Here is a 22,531-nt window from a genome sequence, read left to right as displayed (position 1 = left end):
GCACATGAGAGAATCAGTGATGTATGGAATATCACACTCAGTTGCATGTGATGAAAGATTGGACATGCATTGTATGTTAGCAAGTGAAGCATGGCAGGCAAAAGATGCCATAGTTTATTACAGCTTATGTAAGGATAAAGTATGCGTTTCTTCAGAGAACTTAAGGAACGTAAAAGGGAGCAGCTGATCACCATGGATGTGCGTTGTGTTTCTCAAAGGGTGATTATGTATTGCTGCATTTTGAAAAGTCAAGGCTGAAAAAGATGAAAGGGCAAACGAGAATGTATCTGCAGTTCAGAATGAGGAACTATGGACCTTTCCAGGTGTTAGAGAGGATCAGCGATGTGGTATATCGGCTGAAATTGCTTCCACACTAGTGGATACACTATGCCTTTCATGTGAGCTTGTTGAGGCCTTTTTATGGCGATGTGCCTAAGGATGTATTTGCTGAAATTCAGTCCAATGAAGAGGAGCTGAATAAGATATTGGTATCTGAGCAGATTTTGGCACATAAAGAGGAAATGTTAAAGGTAAAGCTTCCATAAGCTATTGGGTGAAGTTTCACAATTGTTCACCAATGGATGCTAAATGGATGGAAGAGGATGACTTGGCAGACCATTCTCAGTTGTTGCAGCTTTACCTTGATGCCTTTCAGTTAAAGCCGACTTTGGATTGGGCTCTTTCAGATTCAGCAGGGCAAGGGTCTAGAGTACCATCTGATACTCAAGGGGGAGGCAGCACTTCCACTCCTCCAGGAATGGACTGTTCTCGTGTATAGTGGATCTTGGATGTATTCAGCATGCATCCAAGGTACTGTGCTGACAGTATGTCTGCCATGAGGTCACTATTCAGTGTACTAGTCACTGTGGTATGTATGTAAATGGGTATGGTTTTCACTAAAGCTCTGAAACTGTACATTGCATCAAGTTATGATCATGAGAGACTGATTACTGAGTGCTATTTTTCAATGTATGATCATTAGTTTTAGTAGTATTTAGCTGGTTCTATGGACAACAGCATGTGTACTGAAGGCCATTGACAATTCAGCCATGGTTTCGGCTCGGTTTATGCCTTACTATAGTCGTGTAGTCAGCACTATGCTATGTTTATGCTGGCTGGAAATTTTCAGCAAATGGTGGGCATATGAGATAGTTAGCCAACAGTGGCCAATGTTGTGTTGACTATGACGCCCTGTGAAATTCCAGTGCAATATTGTTTGCTTTGACACATTACAGTGCAATCGAGGACGATTGCAAGGATTTCAAGGGGGTGGTCTGTCACGAGGACGTGAAAATTTGATGCTTTCCTTATGCTTAATTGACATTTGATTAAAGGACTAATCAAATGTGCAATTCAAAGATGCAATGTGTTGCACATGTGAGGTGCAAGCTACTTTTTTCACAGTTGAAGGCCGAAGGATCCTAGGAAAAAGATGGGTGTCGAAGGCAAAAGTTGTAACAAGTTACACTTGTTAGATTCTAAGTGAATTTTAGTGTCAGTTTGCCCCTAGGACCATTAATTGGCCATTAAAGTGTCAGTGGTGACACTAGGGACTACGTATTAATTAATGGATTAATGCTTGTCCAAGGGTCAATTAATGCATGGGACCACTTTGGGTTGCAAATGGCCTAGCCAATTAATTTTTGGATGGGCAAGGTCAATTTTATGGGCATGGATTAAGGGCTGAATTAATTTTCAGAATTTTAATTAATTCTGAGAATTAATTAAATGGCAAGAAATTGCTGAAAATGGATTAAGAAAGTTGCCACTTGGCAAAACTTTCCCATGCAAGTGGGGGAAAGGCTAAATAGGGCTGAAGGGGGAGGGAAATCTCGTTTTTTCATATTGGAGTTGTTGAAAAGAGGTATTGGACTGTTGTTGCTAGCTTTTGGGGCCATTTCCCAGCCATTGGAGACCATTTTGGTGATGGAGATTGCATATTCTTGACCTGGGGAAGCTGGCAATTGCTGCTGATGCACTTTCTCTTGAAGATCACAGTCTCTGATGCTCCTATTGTTGTTGGTGTATCCGTTTGGGGCTGGTACAACAGGGCAGTAGCTGATTTTGATCAGTTCTTCGCGACAAATCTCAGAATTTTTTTTCTCTACAGCATTCTCTCATCTCCTTCAGCCTATGCTCAGCCATTCTCAGCAATTCTCAGCCATTTGGAGGAGATTTCAGCCATTTTTGGTGGGCTGATCTATAATTTCTGCAGTAAACCCTAATTTACAGCAGAAATTAGGGTTTAGCAGCCACCTTGGGATCTGTGCCAGAGATTGAAGGCTTAAGGGACTGAAATCAGCAGCCGATAATTGAAGATTATCAAGGGATTTCAGGAGCCAGCCCATCCCGAATTGATTTGGGGCAGCATTTGGCCAGCCAAGGGTCAAGTTGGAGAAGAAGTCTTGGGTGAATCAAGGGGCAAATGGCCCAAAAGGCTTGTTGGTCATCTATGACAGCAAGAGCAATTGGTTAGCAGGAGGAGATTGAAGAATCTCGAGTTGTACTCCTTCCAATTGAATGAAAGCTAAAGAAATACCGCAAGGGGCGCTAATTTTGGGGCCAACAGGGTGTCTACTGTCCAAGAATGCTATGGTAAAGTGTGCATTTCATTTTATGTGCATTTCTTTATTGCTGTAATTAACTCTTAAATTAGGTTATCATCACCCATTCCAAGAAGGAAGGCTGGTTCAAGGGCCTAGCTCTAGCCTGATCAATAATCCCTTGTATCCGCCTATGAAGGTGTCGTCAGTGTCTATGTCGAGGCCTAGGATGTCTGGATCAGCTAAGGTGAACGGCTCAATCGATCAGTACTCCTTGTCTGTGTGTGGACTATGGCAGTGAGAGAGGCTCCTGTGTGGATTGTGGCTATAATTGTATTGAACTCTTTTGAGTCTCCTTTGCAAAGAGTGAGAGAGAGGGGATGGGAGATGAGAATGGCAAATGCTTTGATAGGGTGCAGGATAGAGGGGATGGAGATGAGATTTGAGAATGGCAAATGCTTTGATAGAGTGGGGGAAAGAGGGGATGGGAGATGAGATTGACAAATCACAAGTCCATTCAAGATCCAAGAGAGGAAGATGAGAATGGTAAATACTTGTTGAATTGGTGTGGAAGCATGGACAAGAGGAGCACCTTTTGTAGATGAGAGAATGGTCAAAGTTCAAACAGTCAAAGAGGGTTGCCAGCTGGATGGAATCCAAGGAGGGCTTTTGGGGGGTGGGGGGAGTGCATAGCTGGAAAAGGGGGTGAGATGAGGTATCCAAGGCTTCCTACGCCCCCAAAAAGTACCACGCAAACAGGCAGAATGCATCGGATTAAAGGTAGCTGAACATGGGACTTGGGATGTGGGACGCATAGACGTGGTGGCCCAAACGGCTCGTTTAAGCGTATGAATCCGTACGGATACGTACCGTATGGATCATATGGTACGAACAGTACCTTACAACGTACAGAGACAACTATGGCTACTATGTCCATCCAATACACCAATGCGCTACTCGTTAGCTACCTCTAATACTTTGAGGACAAAGATGGGATGATAGATGATGAAGAAGAGAGTGAATTCACTGCTGAAAATACATGTACTACTGCTCGGGCTGAAGGGGCAGTTGCTGTAATTGCAGGTACAACATTCCTTAATGCAAGGACAACATTAAATACAGCAAATCACACCTTGTGCCTTGAACCACACGTGACCTACGGTCACCTGTTGTACCTAATGCCAGTGCTGCTGCCCATGCTGCAAGATTGATAGACTACTGAAAATTCTTAATGGGCAGCAGCACTGACATTAGGCGGACTACTGTAAATTCGTAATTCTGAAGATTGAGACCCACTGCAACAGCATCTATTCTTTGTGGGTATCTTCCTGAAAATGTATTGAAAAAGAACATTCAAAAATACAAAGCTTTCCCTGTTTTCCAAGTATAACCATTTTCATGTTTTTTAGTGCATGATTACTGCAAATGAGCATTCTTGCATTGTATACTCAACTTTCTTAGATAATTTCTATGTGTATTCTTATCACAGCGGCAAAATTCAGGGGTCCTTAATAGACGAGTATCTCGATTCTACCTTGTTGATTTAGCTGGATCTGAGCGCCAAAAACAGACTGAAGCAGTTGGTTTACGTCTCAAAGAATCAGGCAGCATCAACAAATCTCTCTCTGCCTTGGGTAATGTAATTAAGGTTGTACCTTTGTTCCAATGTACATCATGCTATTTCCAGGGCTACAATGCCGTGTTTCACTAATGGCACAGACAATGGAGCTTAAATTTAAGCTTTTGTTTTTAATGGAGCCTTTATTTTATGAGCACTGTGTAGTTGTGGAAGGTCGTAGTTTCTATACATTGAAAGAAGGGGAAAAGTTAGGGGACCAATGCTGTGATAAGAGTACAAAATTGAACTTTAAAAGAGTGACCAAATTCCAAGTTCTACATTGAAAACTATAGATTGCATTTAGAATGCATCCATTGGCCTGAGTCCAAGCATAGGCCAGTTTTCATTGTGAAATGGATGTAGAATAGTCCATGAAGAAGCTGTCCCTAGTGCTTAAAATGATTCAAGGGGATGTGCAGATTTATATCCTCATGCAGCTCAAAGGTTAAGAAGTGTGGGAATGTTGAACCTGACAACCACATTTTCATGAAGAGGTGCATATCAATTATAGAGGACATTTGATATGTAAATCAACATTTTTTAATGCATAAGATGTGTTTTTTTTTTTGGCAGATAATGTGTGGCTAATTATATTACTTCAGAAAAACCTGAATACAAGGAAGTTCTCATGCTCAATAGACTAGCTGGAGCTGATGCAAATTCACAGATATATCAACTGTATCGCCATCTAGGCTGCCTGCCTGCATCGCGAAAAATAGGTCTTGGCCACCCCAAGTGCGCATGAAATGAAAACAGAGCTCCTGAGGAGCTCGAGACTCGCCCTGCGCCTAGTCCCATCGGCCGCGGAGGGAGTGGATGATGGAGGTCCAAAGCTCTGCTAAAGTCACCTGTACCGAAAGTCTCTCTCCACCAAAAAACTCCTGACATCGTGCCTTCCGGATATGCCATCTAGTAAGACTCCCTATGATCTTCCATACCTCAGAGCGGTCTGCTATGAGCTCTAGTACCTGGCGGATGGATAGAGCCTCCAAACCGACCACTGTGCACGACCGTGCCTCAGTAATGGATATCGTGTCCTGCATCCTAGCCTCATACAGAAGGTGACGGCCCTAGCTGTCTACCTGGCAGCAGAAAGCTCCCCATGAGATACATCCAAGGCTGGGTGCTATACGGCGGAGGATGCGGCATGCTTCTCTCCACAGGAGCTGCGCCGCCTCACATGACCAAAGGCAGTGCTTTGGAGATTCCAGGGCTGCTGTGTGCAGCGTTTACAACCACCCTCCTGCATCTGGGCTAACCAACTTCCCACCGCCCGGCCTCCATGTGCCACTAGCCATAAGAAATACGATATCCTCCTCGGCCTTCACCTATCCCATAGGCGGCGCCAAAAGGTCTATCGGAAAGCCTCTTTGATGCTGTGCTCCGCCCAGTACCTGCTACGCGACGGTGCCCAATCCACGTCCTCCTGTATCAGTACGTGTCTGCCAATCTTGGCTATGTACTCTAGGATCCTTGGTGGCCTCTTGGGGACCGCAGTGGTTGGCCATAGCCACTCTCCCGGATCCCACTCCAGCTCATCAAGTGGCATGCCCTCCCAAATCCGGAGGTGTCACTCCTTGAGCTCCTCCCAGAAGACATAGGGATCCAGCCGCCATGTCTTCCCCTGAAGGCCAACCATCCGAATCCTCCTTCATGAGAGGACAGCTATCCCCTCATCCTGTTGTCCTCTGTCAGGGGCCAGATGCACAAGGGAGGGGAAGGATGGAGCGATGGGGACGTGGTCGGATGCACAAGGCGGGTGTGGGGGGGGGGTAGTAGCTCTGGAGGGGGGAGGGGGGGGGCTCTGGGGTAGGGCGGGGGGGGGGGGGGGGTCGTGGGAAGGGGGGGAAGGGGAGGGTGTGGTAGGGGGTGTGGGCCCACAGCTGAGGTGGCTTGTGACGCCTCCGTGGAGGGTGGGTGTGTAGACCTCTGGTCTTGCCGGATGGGAAGAGGAGGAGGGGGGGACCGTGTGGTGCTCTACTGGGGGTGCGACGCTCGCCCTCCTACACCCTGCTGCCGTGGTTGTTCGAGGGGCTGATTGCGGCCCTTCATGCTGTCTCCGTCTCTGTTGTCTTTGGACCCGTGTAAAGCCATCCACATCCACCTGTGGGCTTGTCGGCGATGCCACCTTGGCTTCCAAGCGCGTGCACTCTATTGCGTTATGCCCAAAGTCATTGGCAACGCACGCACTGCCCTGGCTGCCCAGTCACAATAACCTACTGCCTGAAGGAGTGATCGCCCGCTTTGATCTCTAGAAACTGTGGTATATTCTTTGTCTCCTTCATTGCCACCCGTATCTTTGGGACTCTTGCGGCTGTCACTGCGTCTGCAAAAGAGGTGCGAAGGATAGTGCCGAAGAGCCATCCAAAGTCTTCCACTAACTGGTGATACTCTATCGCCAGTGCAGGGAAGAGTAGGGTGACCGGGTGTCTAAGGAACCTGTTGTGGAGTGCCAATGCCTCCATTGTGAAACCAGTGTACCAGGGAACCATGTAGATGACCCCCTTCGTGGAAGCATAGGGTGAACTGGCCACCAGCTCACGGGCTACGTCTGCCAAGGTGAGCCGTACCATGAAGATCCCTTGACCCATTAGGACCGCTTCCATGATCTGCGTTGTGCTGATGCGCAGTATGGAATGAAGCTAATCCCGAAGTTGGGCCTTAGAAGGGGAGTGTCCAACTATCCAGCCAAATATCATTGTTTCTTTAATCTCCAGCTCTGTGGCCCGAACGGCTAAGAGTTGTTCCTTAGAGAGGACGACGTGCAAGTTGTTTGATTGGGGGGACACTCGTAGAATGCACCGGCCTCTAACTAGAGGTTTCCATTGTGCATCCTTGTTGAGAACCTATCTATCATGCCATTGTGCTATCGGAAGGGGGAGTTGCTATAGAGGGAGGGAGCAACTGGAGAAGGGGGGGGGGGAAGTTGTTTTCGATGCAGGTGGTGTGTTTGCCTGGTTGGGCCTGAAGGCGGAGGCGGCGAGACAGTGCGCGGGAGGGGAGTTGTTGTTTTCGATGCAGGTGGTGTGTTTGCCTGGTTGGGCCTGAAGGCGGAGGAGGCGGGACAGCGCGCGGGGGAGGGGGTGAGGACGGGGGTGGATGATAGAGCCTTGCCTGGCGGGCGCGGGTGGGGGGGGGGATATAATAAGCGGGGCGGGGGCGGGCAGCCAGGGGTAAAGAAAGCGGAGTGGGGGTGAGCGGGACAGGCGAAGGGGCAGCCAGCAGGGCAGGCGGGGGCGCAGGTCGGGGGCAGGTCGAGGGCAGCTCGGGCGTAGGTGGACGCAGGGCGGGGGCATGTCGGGTGTAGGCAGCAGGCGGGCTTAGGCGGGGCGGCGGGTCAGGCTCAGGCAGGGCGACAGGTCGGGCGCAGGCGGCGGTCTGCGGCGGCCCAAGTGGGGACATGGTGCGATGGTACAGGCGGGGGCAGGGGCAGCGTTCGCGATGCGACGGCAGGGAGCAACGTTTTTTCGAAATGTCTTCTTAGCTAGATATGCATAAGATGCCCTGACAGTAGTGACAACACAATTGGCTAGAAGAGTGAGCTGATGAGCTGCTAGCTTCACCTGCCTACTACTGCTTCTTGGGATGAACCAACTGACTTTAGCAGTTGCACCTGTTCCCATGCAAAACACTTCCAGTGCCAGTCTCACCCTCTCCAGCAAACCCCATCATCCTTAACATACAAGGCTGTATCATCTGCATTCTCGGAGTCTAGGAGCTTTGCCTCTATCTGCACCAGTAGCTTGAGGCCAGAGGGGCAGTGTTTCTAAGCGATGGCTCCAAGCGTAACTGCACTCCCTTCATCCCTCTTATGATCAGTCTGCTGCTGGATGGCCTGTGCAGTGCTGAGACCCTGCTCTTAAATACTGCCGTGGAAAGCCTAACCGGCCATGGTACCCTCTAGGAAGTCTCAACCAACCCTATTAGACCTTCTCAAAATCCAAGAGCAGTGCTTCAATCTTCTTCTCACTATGCTGGGCCCACTGTAGTCTCAAAGAAGGTGAAGATGTTAATTGGATGCTCCTATTGTGGACAAAACCTGTCCAGGTTTGATGGATGATGTCTGGAAAGGGGGGTTGAAGTCTGCTAGTGATCATCTTTGCCAGTTGCCTGCCGTTGACAACAAGGTGATTGGGCCCATTGGGTGAGCTCCAATCGTCCAAAGGGGTGGAGAGAGACTACATCAGAAGATAAGCTACTTGTCATCCTCCCAAAGCTGAAGGTATCTTGAAAGCTCCACAATGGGGGATCCTTCACCCTCTCCTAGAAGGTAAAGAAGAATGTTGTAGAGCGTGTCGCATCTCTTGGGATCTTCTGCCCATGTGACCAAATGTCACAAAACAACTCTCTTGTGACCAAAAATGCCCATCTTGTGAGACCAAATCTCTTGGGCCCTCTCCTAGAAGGTAAAGAAGAATGTTGTAGAGAGTTTCTCTTCTCTTGGGCACTTCTTCCCATTTTGTGCCCATCTTGTGATCAAATGTAAGGAGTGAGTACCCTTGCGATGGCACTAGGCCAGACCATCTTGTGCTGGAAATGCTATTTGTAGAAGTTAATGCCCCATTACCTCCTTAGGGCAGGAGACTTGACTGTGCCCTGTTACCTCCTTAGGGCAGGAGTTGTGGTCCCTTGAGTAGCTGAGTTGATGCACCTAGAGGAACTCTTGGCATAATGGGTGGCCCTTTTGCGCCTAGAAGGTAGCTGAGGAATGGAAATAATACTTTGTCGTCGTGTCTTCTATGTCCACTAAAATGGAGGGTGTTGTTTTGAGGAGAATCTTGTAGAAACCTCTGAATGGCTGCTAGGTCCCATCATAAAGTCCTCTCCTTCTCCCAAGAGTGGTGCCTAACTATAAATGAGTGAAGTGTCCTTTGCAAAGTAGTATTTGGGATATGTGGAAAGGCATGGTGTTGCATCTCTCATGTGTCCACAAAAGATCACAAAAAATTAAAATATCATGATTTGTTGCTATGGCAATCCGTCTCTTAGATATCTTAAAGTTTTCTATGTTTGGGTCAATGCTTGGAGCCAATTAGGTAGTCTATAGTACTTGCTCCTCCTTTGTGATTCCAACATGTCAAAGTGTCTCATCTTGTCCATTCTGAGAAGCGGTTAAGAATGGCTATTCAATATGTACTTTCTAGAGAAAATAGATGTGCCCCATTGGTGCTCACTTCTTTGTCCTAGGCTATCCTCTGTAGACTCACTTCCTCTATGTCAATCTCTCATAACATCGCATTATTATGCATGTAAAGGGTCACTTTGCCTATGACTCACTTCCTCTACTTCAATCTCTCATAACATGGCATTATTATGCATGTAAACGTCACCTTGCCTATCTTCATGCATTAAATCTGCACTAAAGTATGCACCCAATCCTACTATGTCCCATAATGTCCTCATAGAGTATATCAAAGGGTGATCCATCTCATGTACCATAGGCTTGAGCTTGCAAGAGGGAAGTAGCATATTGCAATTGAAAATATCTTGTAGTCTCCTTGCATTTATCCTGACCCATAAGTATTGTGCATCATTATCTCTCTACATTACTTGCACTACACCTTTTAGGTTTTCTCAGAATAGTATGGCCATACATTCAAAACCCCTAGTGCTTCTTGATTTTTGAGCTTTTGGGATCACACACACACACACACACACACACACACACACACACACACACAGAGGGTTATATTAACATCTACAAAAGGCCTAATCGGCCTATGAGACACATTTGAGAGTTAGGGAATTTTCCCATGTTCCAAAAATAGCTGTCATCTAATGCTATGACTAACCATGTGGAGAATAAACAATACATAGTTGATGAGTGCAAGATGATGTCTAGGAGAAAATTCAAAGATTTGTCATGAAAATCTGATCAAATCAGCTGTTGCTTTGCTGTAATTGACTAGTAACCAGCACATAGTCACATGGAACAGGAAATGGGAAGGAGGGATGGGAATGGAGAGGGCCATGAATTGCCATTACATGTGACTATATAGTCACATGCAATAGGCTTGAAACGGGAAGTAGCAATGGGAAACGGGGATGGGAGACCCAAAGATGGCCATTCCATGTGACTATGAACCAGTGACTATGAACCAGCAGCTAGGTCCACTATGGAGCACAACAAGCTGTTGCCAGCCAGTGGATACCCTTCGACAGCTGTTGTTTGATCTCCTGAGGGCCGAATATGTGGTTGCCTGCTGCAAATTGATGTTTCCACTGCAGAAAATGGTCCCGAACAGCAATGACCAGCTGCTACTCTCTCTTCCTCAGCAGCTCACGATTGCAAAATCTGCTTCTCCCTCTCTTCTCCAGCCCAAAACAGCCTTTCCACTCTTGGAGAGGCAAGTTTTGCCAAGTGGCAGCCTTCCTTATCCATTTCCCAACAATTTTCAGCCTAATTAATGAATTTTCAGAATATTAATTTTGAGAATTAATTAATCTTTAAAATTTGTACTGAGAATAGCCAACCAATAATTAAATTGGCTAGGCCAATTTGTGATCCAAGCAGTCCTGAGTTTTATTAGCCCTAGAGCCAGGCATTAATTAAGAGAGGTGTAGAGAGATTTTTAGCATCATGAATGGCATAAGGGTGTTGATAAGGGACAGGTGCAGGCTCCTCTTGTTGAAGAGATTTATGACTGACTCAAATAGTTCTTTGAGGTCCTCTCTCGCACCTCGAATGCTCGTGCTCAAATAATATAGAACATTCCTTTGTTTTTGGATGGGCAGTTAGTCCATGTTGTTCCATGGCGGCCCATGGAGGAATAAGATAACCGCAAAACGTTTCACCCCCAAAACATTTCACCCTTGAAACGTTTGGGCAAGTCCCAAGTTAAATGTCAAGTGAAACGGTTGAATAATACATCTGAGATGGTTTTTTATATAAACAATGAGTTACAACTAACACATTTATACCATGTGAATGCTTTCATATCGACAAATGATGTGTATCCTCTATATAGTGTCCAAAAATCTCAAAAAAGCAAGAAATGATAAATTTTCTTCCACTTTAAAAATCATGGTTCAGTCAACCATTTCACTTAGGGTGTTATGCGTTTCAACGTATGTTTTAGTTGTTTCAAGCGTTTCACATTTCTATGTTAGCGAAATGTATCTTGCGGTTACCATGTGGAGGAATTTCAAGATGTTTTGAGCAAGCTTGTCCCATTTGGGTGGAAGTGGTTTACCTTCCTTTACATCTTTGGTGGCTTTTCCTTTGGTCTTGCCACTTGCGCTCATTGGGACATGTTTTCGTGGAGCCTTGCATGGCATCCGTCAATAGACATAGAGTTTTTTGTTCATGAAATACATGCAAATCTCATCCCACCAAAATATATTTTCATGCTCTTGGTTTGCAAGCCTTGGTTTATGAGTTGAAATGGGGAACATTTGTTGGGCATCGTTTTAGATGTACCATGTGGCCATCAAAATCTTGAGGCATCACAATATTGAGTGGATCTTGAGGTAGAGATGCCTATGCAAGTACATGAACCTCAAGTATTGTCTCAACAACCGTAGTATGTGTCTCGTCTTGGGCCTATTGGGTAAAATGGAAAAATAGATTTGCATAATGCTAGGCCTAAGGGTGAGCCTCATCTTGCCTGTTTAAAAAGAGCTCCAAAGGAAGCTCCTTAGGTCACTATGCTGAAGCACTATGCGTATCAAGAATCTCACTCGGTTCTAGTGCATGATGCATCCACCCCCAACCATGTTACTTGCACTTTTTTACAAGAAGGCAAAGGATTTTATTCTAATCCTCAATCCTCTTGGACACCATAGGTATGTTGGCCAATAAAAGTACTTCAAAGTTTTCCTTGTGGTTACATGCTTGGGAAAGATTGCTTGGTTCAAGGGATGCAATCCTTAATCACTAGAGCAATAGTATCCTTCTTGAGTGACAATTGGTGGTTTGCAGAGGGTTCCTCTTGTGGATATCATTTGAAGTGAGATGGAGAGTTTCCAAGTAGGCAAGTATGTTGATGCAAAAGGGAAAAAGCTACAGCAATAGTGTTCTATAAATCCAGGCTTGGAAGGATGAAGCCAAGACCACATATCTTGTTTCAATGAGGGAGCTACAAAAGCATCCCAATCTTGGCCCTTGAGTCCATCCATTGTAGAATCAAGCGAAGTTGACTAGGCTGAATGCTCACATGTATTGGAGTCAACCATCACAAACCCTCAACGGGCCATAGAGAGACAATGTAAGTTCTCCAAAGTTGACAAGGATTCCTAGCTGCATTGAGTGCATACACTCCCACCAACCATAGAACCTTGCCCTTATACATGATCTCTATATGGTGAATCTGCCCCGAGCATCCTGATGAAGTAATGATGGTTGCAATGAAGAGCAAACAACCAACATAATTCCGGATCTATGAGGAGCATGACCACTTTAGAAAATAGTATAATCCTTTTCCACATAGATGGTAGAGTGTTGCTTATGCTCCACTACACAAAATATAGCCCAATTACCAGCAAAAATAGTAAACCGCATCCTACATTGTTTACAACTGGATGAAACACCCATTACATTCCACAAATTTCAAGGTCCTATTGGGTCTTTTGCCTTTGTGATTCAATCATTATTTTTTGTTGCATGATCAATTCTTTAGAGTATATGTAGCAATTGATTGCTTCGTTTGGGAGATGGGTCCTTTCTAAGGGCATGGCTGCATGGTGATTTTTTTGGGAGAATACACATACATTGTCCTAAGAATATGGGATTCAGCATGTGTCTACTACTAGAGCTGAATTGCAGTACTTGCTGTTGAGCTAAAACACGTTTTTCAGCTGATTAGCATTCTTAAACTGCCCCAAAACACACTTCATTAATGAAAAACCCTAAAAAGGGAAGTGGTCTGAGAGAGTTTCAATGGTCTTCCAAAAATCCTAATTTTTGGGGCACCCTTCTACATCTATAAATAGACAGGCTGCCCCCATTCAGCCTCATTGTGTCTGTGCAGGTTTCACACTCTCCAGTGCACATTTTAGCCATCAGTCTACCTCCACGTGGCTCTCCATCCTTCGCGATTGTTGCGACTTCTCCATCCAACCTTGCAGTGCCTTGGCGCCTTCTTCCAGCTGTCGCCCACTATCTGTTACTATCCCTCCTGCTATGTTTGGCCCTATTTCTCATCGCCAGCACCTCCACCCTCATTTGCTCTCTGCGTTTGTAGCTTCTGGCTGTTGGCGAGAGTAGGCAGCCCTCCTCCTCCATCAGGCGACCTCTAGTACCCTGCGTTTTGGTCCTTCATTGCCAGGCGACTATTGGTTGATGCTCTTCTCCATTAGGCGACACTTTGTCTGCTACGTTTGCAGCTTTTTGGGGCCACCCTCTACCCTCTGCATCCTCTACTGCTTGCGTTTGGTTCTCCAATAGTCTCTGGTACCATCGTTTTGCAGTTTCCTCTCTCTTCACACTTCGACTGGTGGTCACAGACTTGGGATCCATCTCCGATGGACATCACACTTCGATATTGCTCTGCCCTTGAGCACACTGCACACTCTTACATTCATTTACAACATTCATTCACTTTAGAGTTGTGTTCTCTCTCCCTTCTTCTGTTTGTGTTTGGGTTTCTGTGTTTGAGTTTTGAGTTTTGTGTTTAGGGTTTGAGTTTTGTTTTCTGTGTCTACGTCTATCTCTTTGTGTTTTTGTCGTGGTCGTACACTTTGTGTGTCCTCAATGCAAACCCTAGCAGTTTTCTTCACTTGTATCAGAGTCGGTGCTCTTGTAAAGAGTATCCTGTGGATATTGTGGAGAGCTAGTCCTTGTGCGAGGCACACAATACGACTTGTAGCCAAACCACAATGTCCCAAACACCTTCTGCAGTTCCTATGATGTCCTATCAGGCTTCTCTATCATTGGAGGCCCTAAGACATCATTATGGACTCGATGAGGAGGACGACACTCCACTTTCACCTTCACCTTCTTCTTCTACTCCTATTCCAGATTTCACTAACATGATAGAGGACTTTGAGGAGTACTATTGCAACAAGTACGGTGATGCTTACACCCCTGCTACTAGTTTTGCTACCATATTCGGACCTGTTGGAGAGGCTAGCTACCTCTCTGATCATGGAGGACATACGGCATTTGGAACGTCTGGCGATCCATCTTCATCATCTTAGCTAGGTCCAATGTCAGGTTTGTACAATTCTTTTGTGTTGCATGAATCAAAACCCTCGCTTGTTTCTTCTTTTGAGGTACAGGATCCGGATGGCTTTGTTTATGTGAACTTTAATGGAGGGGGCTTACGAAGCAGACGGAATTCAGGTACATCTACAGCCTCTGTTTCATTTGAGTATATGACACACACTTCTCACTTCCCTCCCATCCCACCCTCTTCTATATCACACCTTGATCATCTCTCATCATCTTTCCAAAACCTTGGATTACACTCCACATCTGCATCACACATCCTAGGGGTTGGATCTTCCATCTCCGCTCCTAGCACCTTTTCCTTCTCCACCCTATTTTCTACCTCTTTGCACCATGGTACTTCGTTAGGGGAAATGTCACCCTTTAACACAATGCTTTTTAATTTTCAGTAAAGGAGCACACCCATAACTCTTGGGTTGACTGTGATGGGCATCCCCCTCACTATCCCCAGCTTCACATCTCACATGACCATTCAAATGTAAGGGTTTCCTTCCTCAGCTTATGGTGCATCTTTACACTCTCCTTGGGTTACACCTACATAGGGATTCCCATCTTCTGCTCCCCGTGTTTCCATCCCACCTCCTTGGGTTCCTTATGTGGCTACCATGCCCATGCCTGGTCAACCCATCCCTATCTATGGATCCACCTTGCACACTACCCGCATGCCTGGTGGGCACTTTGGGGCCCCTTCCCAAGTGTACTTCACTCTGCCATCCTACCAACACTACACTTTTTCACACTATCCATCTCTGAGCAATTCCTGTTGCGACAGCCAAGAATGCCTTCAAGGATAAGACACATTTTAACGGGTCAAATTTCACCACTTGGTCTAATTTCATGCAACAAGTGCTTGAGTCCTAAGGTCTTTGGGACCTCGTCATTGGTCTAGAGCCTATGTCGGACCCTCGACTAGCTTATCCTAACTACATTCATCAATGGAGAGCTTGCAAAGCCACAGCCAATGTTGAGTTGATGCAGGGATTGCTTCCTGAGTTTCACTCTCAGTTGCAACACTTCCCGCTCACGTCAAACCGTTGGAGTCACCTTCTGGACTACTATGCGGCTCGTGATCGTACTCGGCGCATCAATCTCGACTTTGAGTTTCAAGAGTTCTCTATTAAGGAAGGGGATGATCTGAAGTCATGTTGGCTGAATATAGGCGGTTACTTGCCGAGTTCTCCACTACTGGCTCTCCCAAGTCAGATGACGATCAGGTTACATTCTTTTTGAATAAGTTGCCCAAAAAGTACTTCCATTTCATTCAACACATCATCTCCCAACCTCGATTGCCAACGTTCTACGAGTTTGAGTGCCACTTCTTGTGTTACGCAAGGCTACATGATCAAGTCCACAAGAATCCTCATCACAGCCTTATTCAAAGCAAAGGGGGTTGGTTACCTCTTCTTTAAGAGAGAAAACCACTAGTGGCAAGAACTCGCAAGATGCGAAGGCAAGCCAATCAAAGGGTGACTCCTCTTCCTCGGATGGAACCAAAGAATCTAGACCTATCTAGTAGTAACTCCCTAAGAAAAACTGGTTTTGCACACACTACTAGAGAGTAGGCCATGTGGACGAGGAGCGTCGCTTCAAGGCCCAAGGTCTTCCACCTAAAAAGCCTCAGCAGACGGCTACGACTGCATAGTCCAGTGGGGCTACGCCTTCCGCTCCTGCTTTATCTGCTCCTTCAGTACCCGTTGTCGCTGCTGGACATATGGCTGGAGTACAGCCTTAGTAGCCCATCCCTTTCACTACCCCTGAGGGGTTGGCTGATTGGTCTGTAGATTCTGATCCTGTTGCACTTCATGCATCCATCTCACCATCCTCTCCGCCTCCTCAAGCGTTCCCTTGGTAGAGGCCTGCTATACTGGACGTACACAATGGTGGCCACCTTCTTAGACTAGCATGTCTCTAGGTTCTCTCGAATACCCTAGGTCAGTCTAGCATTCATTTTTCACGCTCTTAGAGTCAGACCCATAGGATTCATTGTCCTTAGCTTTTCCATTCTTTTATCTTCTACTGCATTTACTCACACACATACGCATTCATTGCATTTATTTTGCATTAGATTTTCTCTATGTTATGCTTTGCTTTGGAGCATCTCACCACTAACCTCTGTGTTTGCAGATTTACATCTCTTTTGCAGGGTTTTGTCTTTCAATGTAGGGCTAACTTGCAGATTGCTTTGGTCCTACCTGGGCTAGAGATGTGGGGATGCGCACCGTTCCTTTCATGGTTTCATCATCCTAGGAGTGCTTGCTCTTCTTCCAGCATGACGGTTTTCCCTCTCGAGACGGATTGTGCTGCATCTCTCTTGATGCTATCATGGCGATGACTTTTATCTTGCTCTTCTAGCGGGGTGCTTTATCCACTTCATCTTCTTTCATTTCTTATGGTTCTCGACACCATACGAAGACTGACATTAGGCTCCTCTTTCTTCTTCTGCATCTACATTCCAGTTGAGAGGGGGTTCCTACCCTTCTTGGTATTCTACAGGCTTCAGCACTTTTTCTTCGACATCGACTTCTTCCCCCTGTTGTGCCTTACCCTTTGCATTGCATGATTTCATCATCTTTGCATATATAGGGTGCTTGGACAAATGAACAATTTCCCCATGAGGGACACTGTTCAAGTGGCACATCTGCTACATGAGCATTCTTCAGCATGTAGAATACTTTGCATCTCATTGTGTAGCGCACCACTTGAGCGGATCGTAAGTTGTTTCCTTTGGTGGCTATTGCTACCACACCACCATCGTCCTTCATCACATGGATACCTCATTACCTATTTTTCCTCGTCCTCGACACCCTAAGTGGAAGGGTCAGCTTGTTCTGTTTTGTGATGTGTTGGGTATACCCTCCCTATTCCTATCTTCTGGGTCACTATTACTCAATTGGCCGCATCCCATAAAATTTAACCCACTTATTCAAAAAAAGAAAAGTTCCATGTGGTTCCATTCACCTTTGTGGGGCTTGGTAAGCCACTAGGCAGCCAACATGCACCCTTTGTCCGATGCCTTGTCCTCTTTGGGGTGACTAATTGGATTCCCTTGGTAAAATCATCATCGTCTCTATAGTCTTGGTAGGCCACTGGGCAGCCGACATGCACCCTTTGTCCAATGCTTTGGCTCCTTTGGGGTGGGATGCCTTGGGGTCAATAGACATCACAGTGGCTGGTCTAACCTTTCAGCTCCGTTTTGAATTTGAGAGGGGGTGTTGAGCTAAAACACGCTTTTCAGCTGATTAGCATTCTTAAACTACCCCAAGAGACACTTCATTAATGAAAAATCCTAGAAAGGGGAGCGGTTTGAGAGAGTTTCAGTGGTCTTTCAAAAACCCTAATTTTTGGGACACCCTTCTATATCTATAAATAGATACGCTGCCCCCATTCAGCCTCATTCTGTTTGTGCAGGTTTCACACTCTCGAGTGCAGATTTCAGCCATCAGTCTACCGCCACGTGGTTGTCCAGCCTTCGCGACTGCTGCCACTTCTCCATCCAATCTTGTAGTGCCCTGGCGCCTTCTTCTAGCTGTTGTCCATTGTCTGGCACCATCCCTCCAATTGCGTTTGGTTGTGTCCTCATCGCCAGCACCTCCACTCTCATTTGCTCTCTGCGTTTGCAGCTTCTGGCTGTTGGTGACAGTAGGCAGCCTTCCTTCTCCATCAGGCGACCTCCAATACCTACGTTTTGGTCCTCCATTGCTTGGTGACTGCTGGTTGATGCTCTCCTCCATCAAGCAACACTTTGTTTGCTGCGTTTGCAGCTTTTTGGGGATGCCCTCTGCATCCTCTACTGCTTGCGTTTGGTTCTCGAGTAGCCTCTGGTACCATCATTTTACAGTTTTCTCTCACTTCACACTCCGACTGGTGGTCACAGACTTGGGATCCGTCTCCAGTGGACGTCACACTTCGACATTGCTCTGCCCTTGTGCACACTGTACACTCTTATATTTATTTACAACATTCATTCACTTTAGAGTTGTGTTCTCTTTCTGCCTTCTTCTGTTTGTATTTGAGTTTCTGTGTTTGAGTTTTGAGTTTTGCGTTTAGGGTTCGAGTTTTGCTTTCTGTGTCTACGTTGGTCTCTTTGTGTTTTTGTCGTGGTCGTACACTCTATGTGTCCTCAATGCAAACCCTAGCAGTTTTCTTCACACTTGCTTTATAGGAGCATTATGTGGGCTTGCAACAAGTTGAGGATAACTTTGATGCATAGTTGTCTTCGTACAACATACGGACAGGTTCATAATGTATGGTTCGTACTGTACAGGTGTGTACCCGTATGGTACCATACAAATTTGTACAATATTTTTTATGCATTTTTTCCACCCATCCCACGGACACAAACTGGTTATCGAGAATGATTTCAGCTCATTTTTGCAACGGTTTGGAGCAGCATTTGGCAAAAAGGGACGAGTGTTCGACTTGGGGCTCATTTGCATGCAACACACTCTCTCAAGTCTCACTCTCTTCAAGGCTCATCCCCACCCTCTTGTCTCCAAGTATCAATTCCTATCCCCTCCCTCTTCAAGCATCATCTCCTCTTCCCCTCTCCTCTTCCCCCCAATCCCCTTCTTCATTGTTCTTCCAAGTTCCTACCATCCCCTCCCTCTTGAAGCATCATCTTCCCACCCCATCCCTCTTGAGTCTTCAAGCCTCTAAAGCTCTCACTCTCTCCTCTTCCTCCCATCCCCTCCCCCTTCAAAGCATCATCGTGATCGGAGTGACGATTCTTGACTCTCTCCTCTCCATCGGCAAGCTTCGCCTTAACGCCTTGGCATCATGACACGTGAGAAGCATGAGGCCTTCAACTTGCATGCCATCCATGTGGAGAAGGACACAAAGAAGTCCAACTCCCACCATGGGACATGCAAGTATTGCGGGAAGTGCTACACAAGTGGTTCAACTCGGCTTCTTCAACATCTTTTCAAGACTGAGGGACAAGTTGTCGCATGGAAGGTGATCCCTCAACACATTGCGGAGGAGATTCTTGCTTAGATGAGAGGGGGATCCACTAGAGGAGGAGAATGTGGTGCATCGGTGATGGCACCCACTCCTATGTCTACTCGTGAGGAAGCCTCAAATGTAGGCATATCTTCAACTGATGCGGGTGAGGCCTCCACCATTGGTGGTGCCGACTCCACATCGGCTTCCGGCTCTAGCATTGGAAAAAGGCAAAGATTTGAGACTCATGCGGCATTGGAGAGACAATCCTCTCTCTCTCAAGCTCCCTGTCATATGCTTGGATCGGTTGCCTTTCTTAGAGAAATGCAATAGCAAATCGATATTGAGATTGCACACACGGTGATTGAGTGCAATCTTATATTCAATGTCCTAAAGCATGAGCAATGGAGAAAGATGGGTGAGAGCCATTGTCAATGTGGGCCCGTGTGAAGAATGGAGCGGTGTTACATACAATGACATGAGGACGAAGAACATTGATGAAGAGAAGGAGAGGATTGAGAGGAGGCGAAAGCCATGTAGCACTTGTATCTCAATGAGCAGTTCTGGTAGAGAGTTTGTGCAATCGTGATTGTCGTGACTCCCTTTTATAGGGTGTTATGTATGAGTGATTGCAAGGAGTCCACCATGGGCCTTCTCGTTCACTTCTTTAGAATATCATTGGTGGAGGCACGGGCTTGCACAGTAATCACAGAGTCATAGTGTGCACACGTCATTGATATAGCAGAGAAGAGATGGGCATGGATGTGTAAGCCCATCCATTGATTTGCAGCACTATTACATCCGGCCTACAAGTCTCCAGCAGTCATGGATGATAAAGGGCTACGTTTTGACCAGCTTGTATATCTCACTCATGTGGTCCTTGTGGATGACCACAACACAGTTATAGAGGAGCTTGGATGCTATGCGGATTAGAGAGGGCATGTGGCTTTTGCTTCACCTACTTGTTGGAGAAGAGAGTCACTTTTGAAGCCTCTCTTTTGGTGGTAGAATTTTGGGTATGCATTGCAAACTCTTCAACCCTTGGCCATCAGAGTCTTGCTTAGGATTGCTCTTCAGGTACATGTGAGAGAAATTGGAATGCCTATTCTCTCATTCACATGAAGATTTGCAATTGGCTTAGCACATGACAATTAGAGCAGCTAGTCTATTGCTGCACTAACTTGCGCATGATGAAGGCCACAATGACCATAGATAGTCCAAAGTAGGTAAACACTTATCCTTTTGGTTAAGACTTAAGTCAAGTTTAAATTTGTTGTTTTCAATTTTATACTCAACAATTTAGTATTTACAATATTATGTGCATTGTGTAGGTGATTGTTGATACGTTCAAGTTGATGGGTGACACTCTTTCGAGTGTACACTAGGAGGTTGATGAAGAGGAGTAGATCTTTGCAGAGCTCTATGGGGAGCTCATAGCAGCAGACACTTGTGACACTCATAGTCAACGTGCTCGTGGGTAAGGAGTTCGAGTTGCAACAAATGCTAGCAGGGGCACGGTCATTTGGCACTCTCAGAGATCGATGAGGGGTGGTTCGAGTGGTTTGCAGACATATGTGAGACGGGGCTCTAGTAGCTCTCATCCCCCCCTTGCGTACAATTACATAGCCATTGCCTAGGGACCTATCATTTGATGATGATGGTAACCTCATCAATGAGGATGAGTATGAGAGTGTTTCATCACCCGATGCTAAGGGGTCATCTTCATACTCTCTTGATGAGCACTCAGATGATGATGATTATTATGATGTATGATGTATCATTGATGAATGTATCCAAATTCCAAATTGGCACATTCCACTCCTGACTCATGAGTCCGTCGTGACTCTAACTCCTATGACAGCTGTATGGTGTATCATGTATGATCATTGATCTCATTTTGTAATGGCATTGCCCTAGCCTTTTTTCACTTTAAACATGTGTCTTATCATTTATAGTTTTTGAAAAAATTAAGTTAATTTTTTTTGTGCTAGTAACGTACCGTACCTTATAAAATCATAAGGTACCATTTAGTACTGTATTTTATCGTACCATACCGTATTGTACCTTTTGTACTTGACACCCGTGCTCTAATGACTTGGTTTCTTATTTTGAGTGGTTGAGACGCAAAGTCTAGGCTCTTCAAGATGAGCAATATGCAAAATATAAACTATTGGACTGAATAGATGCTTTGCAAGACAATAACTGCTAGACTGATGGTTTCTTTGCTCGCCTTTGTCACAAATATGCATGTGAAACTCTTCTGAACTTGCTAGATACACAAGGGGCTATGGGTATTGAGCCTCAAACTATCATTTAGATATGTTTGGATTACTATAGAACTTGGGTTCATGAGAAACTCTCAATGATTTTGTTCATGACTTTTCATTATATTATGGACATGGTGTGAGACTGGGTAAAGCCCCAATGCACAGATTTTATGGAGGCAGATATCATTGAGGTGGAGGTGGAGGAGTACCCATCTTCCATGTAGAAAAGGCTTCGATGGGATGGTTTTGTCAAATGAACTATTCTCAGATTATGTTGATCAACTTAAGGACCCATTGGCTCGACTTTGTGAGCAAGTTTGGAGAACAAGCTAGATGCCATGTGATTGGAAGATTGCAATTCTTTGACTGTTATCAGAGGTCCCTTCCCCTCACACTCTGTAGTGGTGGAGGCACATTTCTGTTATGGGATTGGTATATAAAATCTTCTCCAAGATCATTGCTAATAGGTTCCGGAAAGTTTCTTATTGGTTTGGTTCTTTGTTGTGGTGCTAAACTTTTGGGATAGTCTCTTAGATTGCCCTCACTCAATCCCTTCATTAGGGATGTTCCCTTAGTCCTTTGTTGTTTGCATTGGTGGCACATCAGATGCTCTCCCTATTGGATAAACTAGTGATTGAGGGTGAAATCATTGGTTTGGCTTTTTGAAGTGGTGCTAAACTTTTGGGATAGTCCCCTGCAGATGATTCATTGTTTCTTAAGGCTGAGGAGTATAACTTAGGTAGAGCAATGGCTATTTGGAGACTGTTTGGCTCGGGCCTTCACATCAATGTACAGAAATCTACTTTGATTAGTTGTACAAGGATAGATCTACATGCTTTGGGTTGGAAGGGTAGGATTGTTTCTCAAGATGAAATCACTAGACACTTGGATTATTCCATCGGTGTGGATGTGGTTGCTCGTGCATTGCTTAATTGGATGTCTTCATGCATTCATGACAAGTTTATGTTCTCACGGCTGGCCTTTGCATGTGCAACAA

The 22,531-nt window shown here is 45.6% G+C and overlaps 1 protein-coding gene across 4 annotated transcripts in view; it reads left to right on the top strand.

The window, feature by feature from the left end:
* The window catches only part of LOC148040881 (uncharacterized), a 164,702-nt gene that overhangs the window by 66,019 nt on the left and 76,152 nt on the right, over positions 1–22,531 (top strand). For 3 of the 4 annotated variants that reach the window (XM_087672836.1, XM_087672809.1, XM_087672660.1), the window contains exon 8: positions 4,033–4,191. In XM_087672836.1, the coding sequence (XP_087528962.1) occupies positions 4,033–4,191 (159 nt within the window). The remainder of the gene's footprint in view (positions 1–4,032; positions 4,192–22,531) is intronic. The other variant, XM_087672739.1, reaches the window with a different exon arrangement.

This window comes from Lygodium microphyllum, chromosome 1, assembly GCF_053477565.2.
Source record: "Lygodium microphyllum isolate KBCC chromosome 1, Lygodium_microphyllum_v1.1.10, whole genome shotgun sequence".
Lineage (NCBI taxonomy): Eukaryota > Viridiplantae > Streptophyta > Polypodiopsida > Schizaeales > Lygodiaceae > Lygodium > Lygodium microphyllum.
The sequence above is the reverse complement of the archived record's forward strand: the minus strand, read 5'-3'. Positions and strand labels throughout refer to the sequence as shown.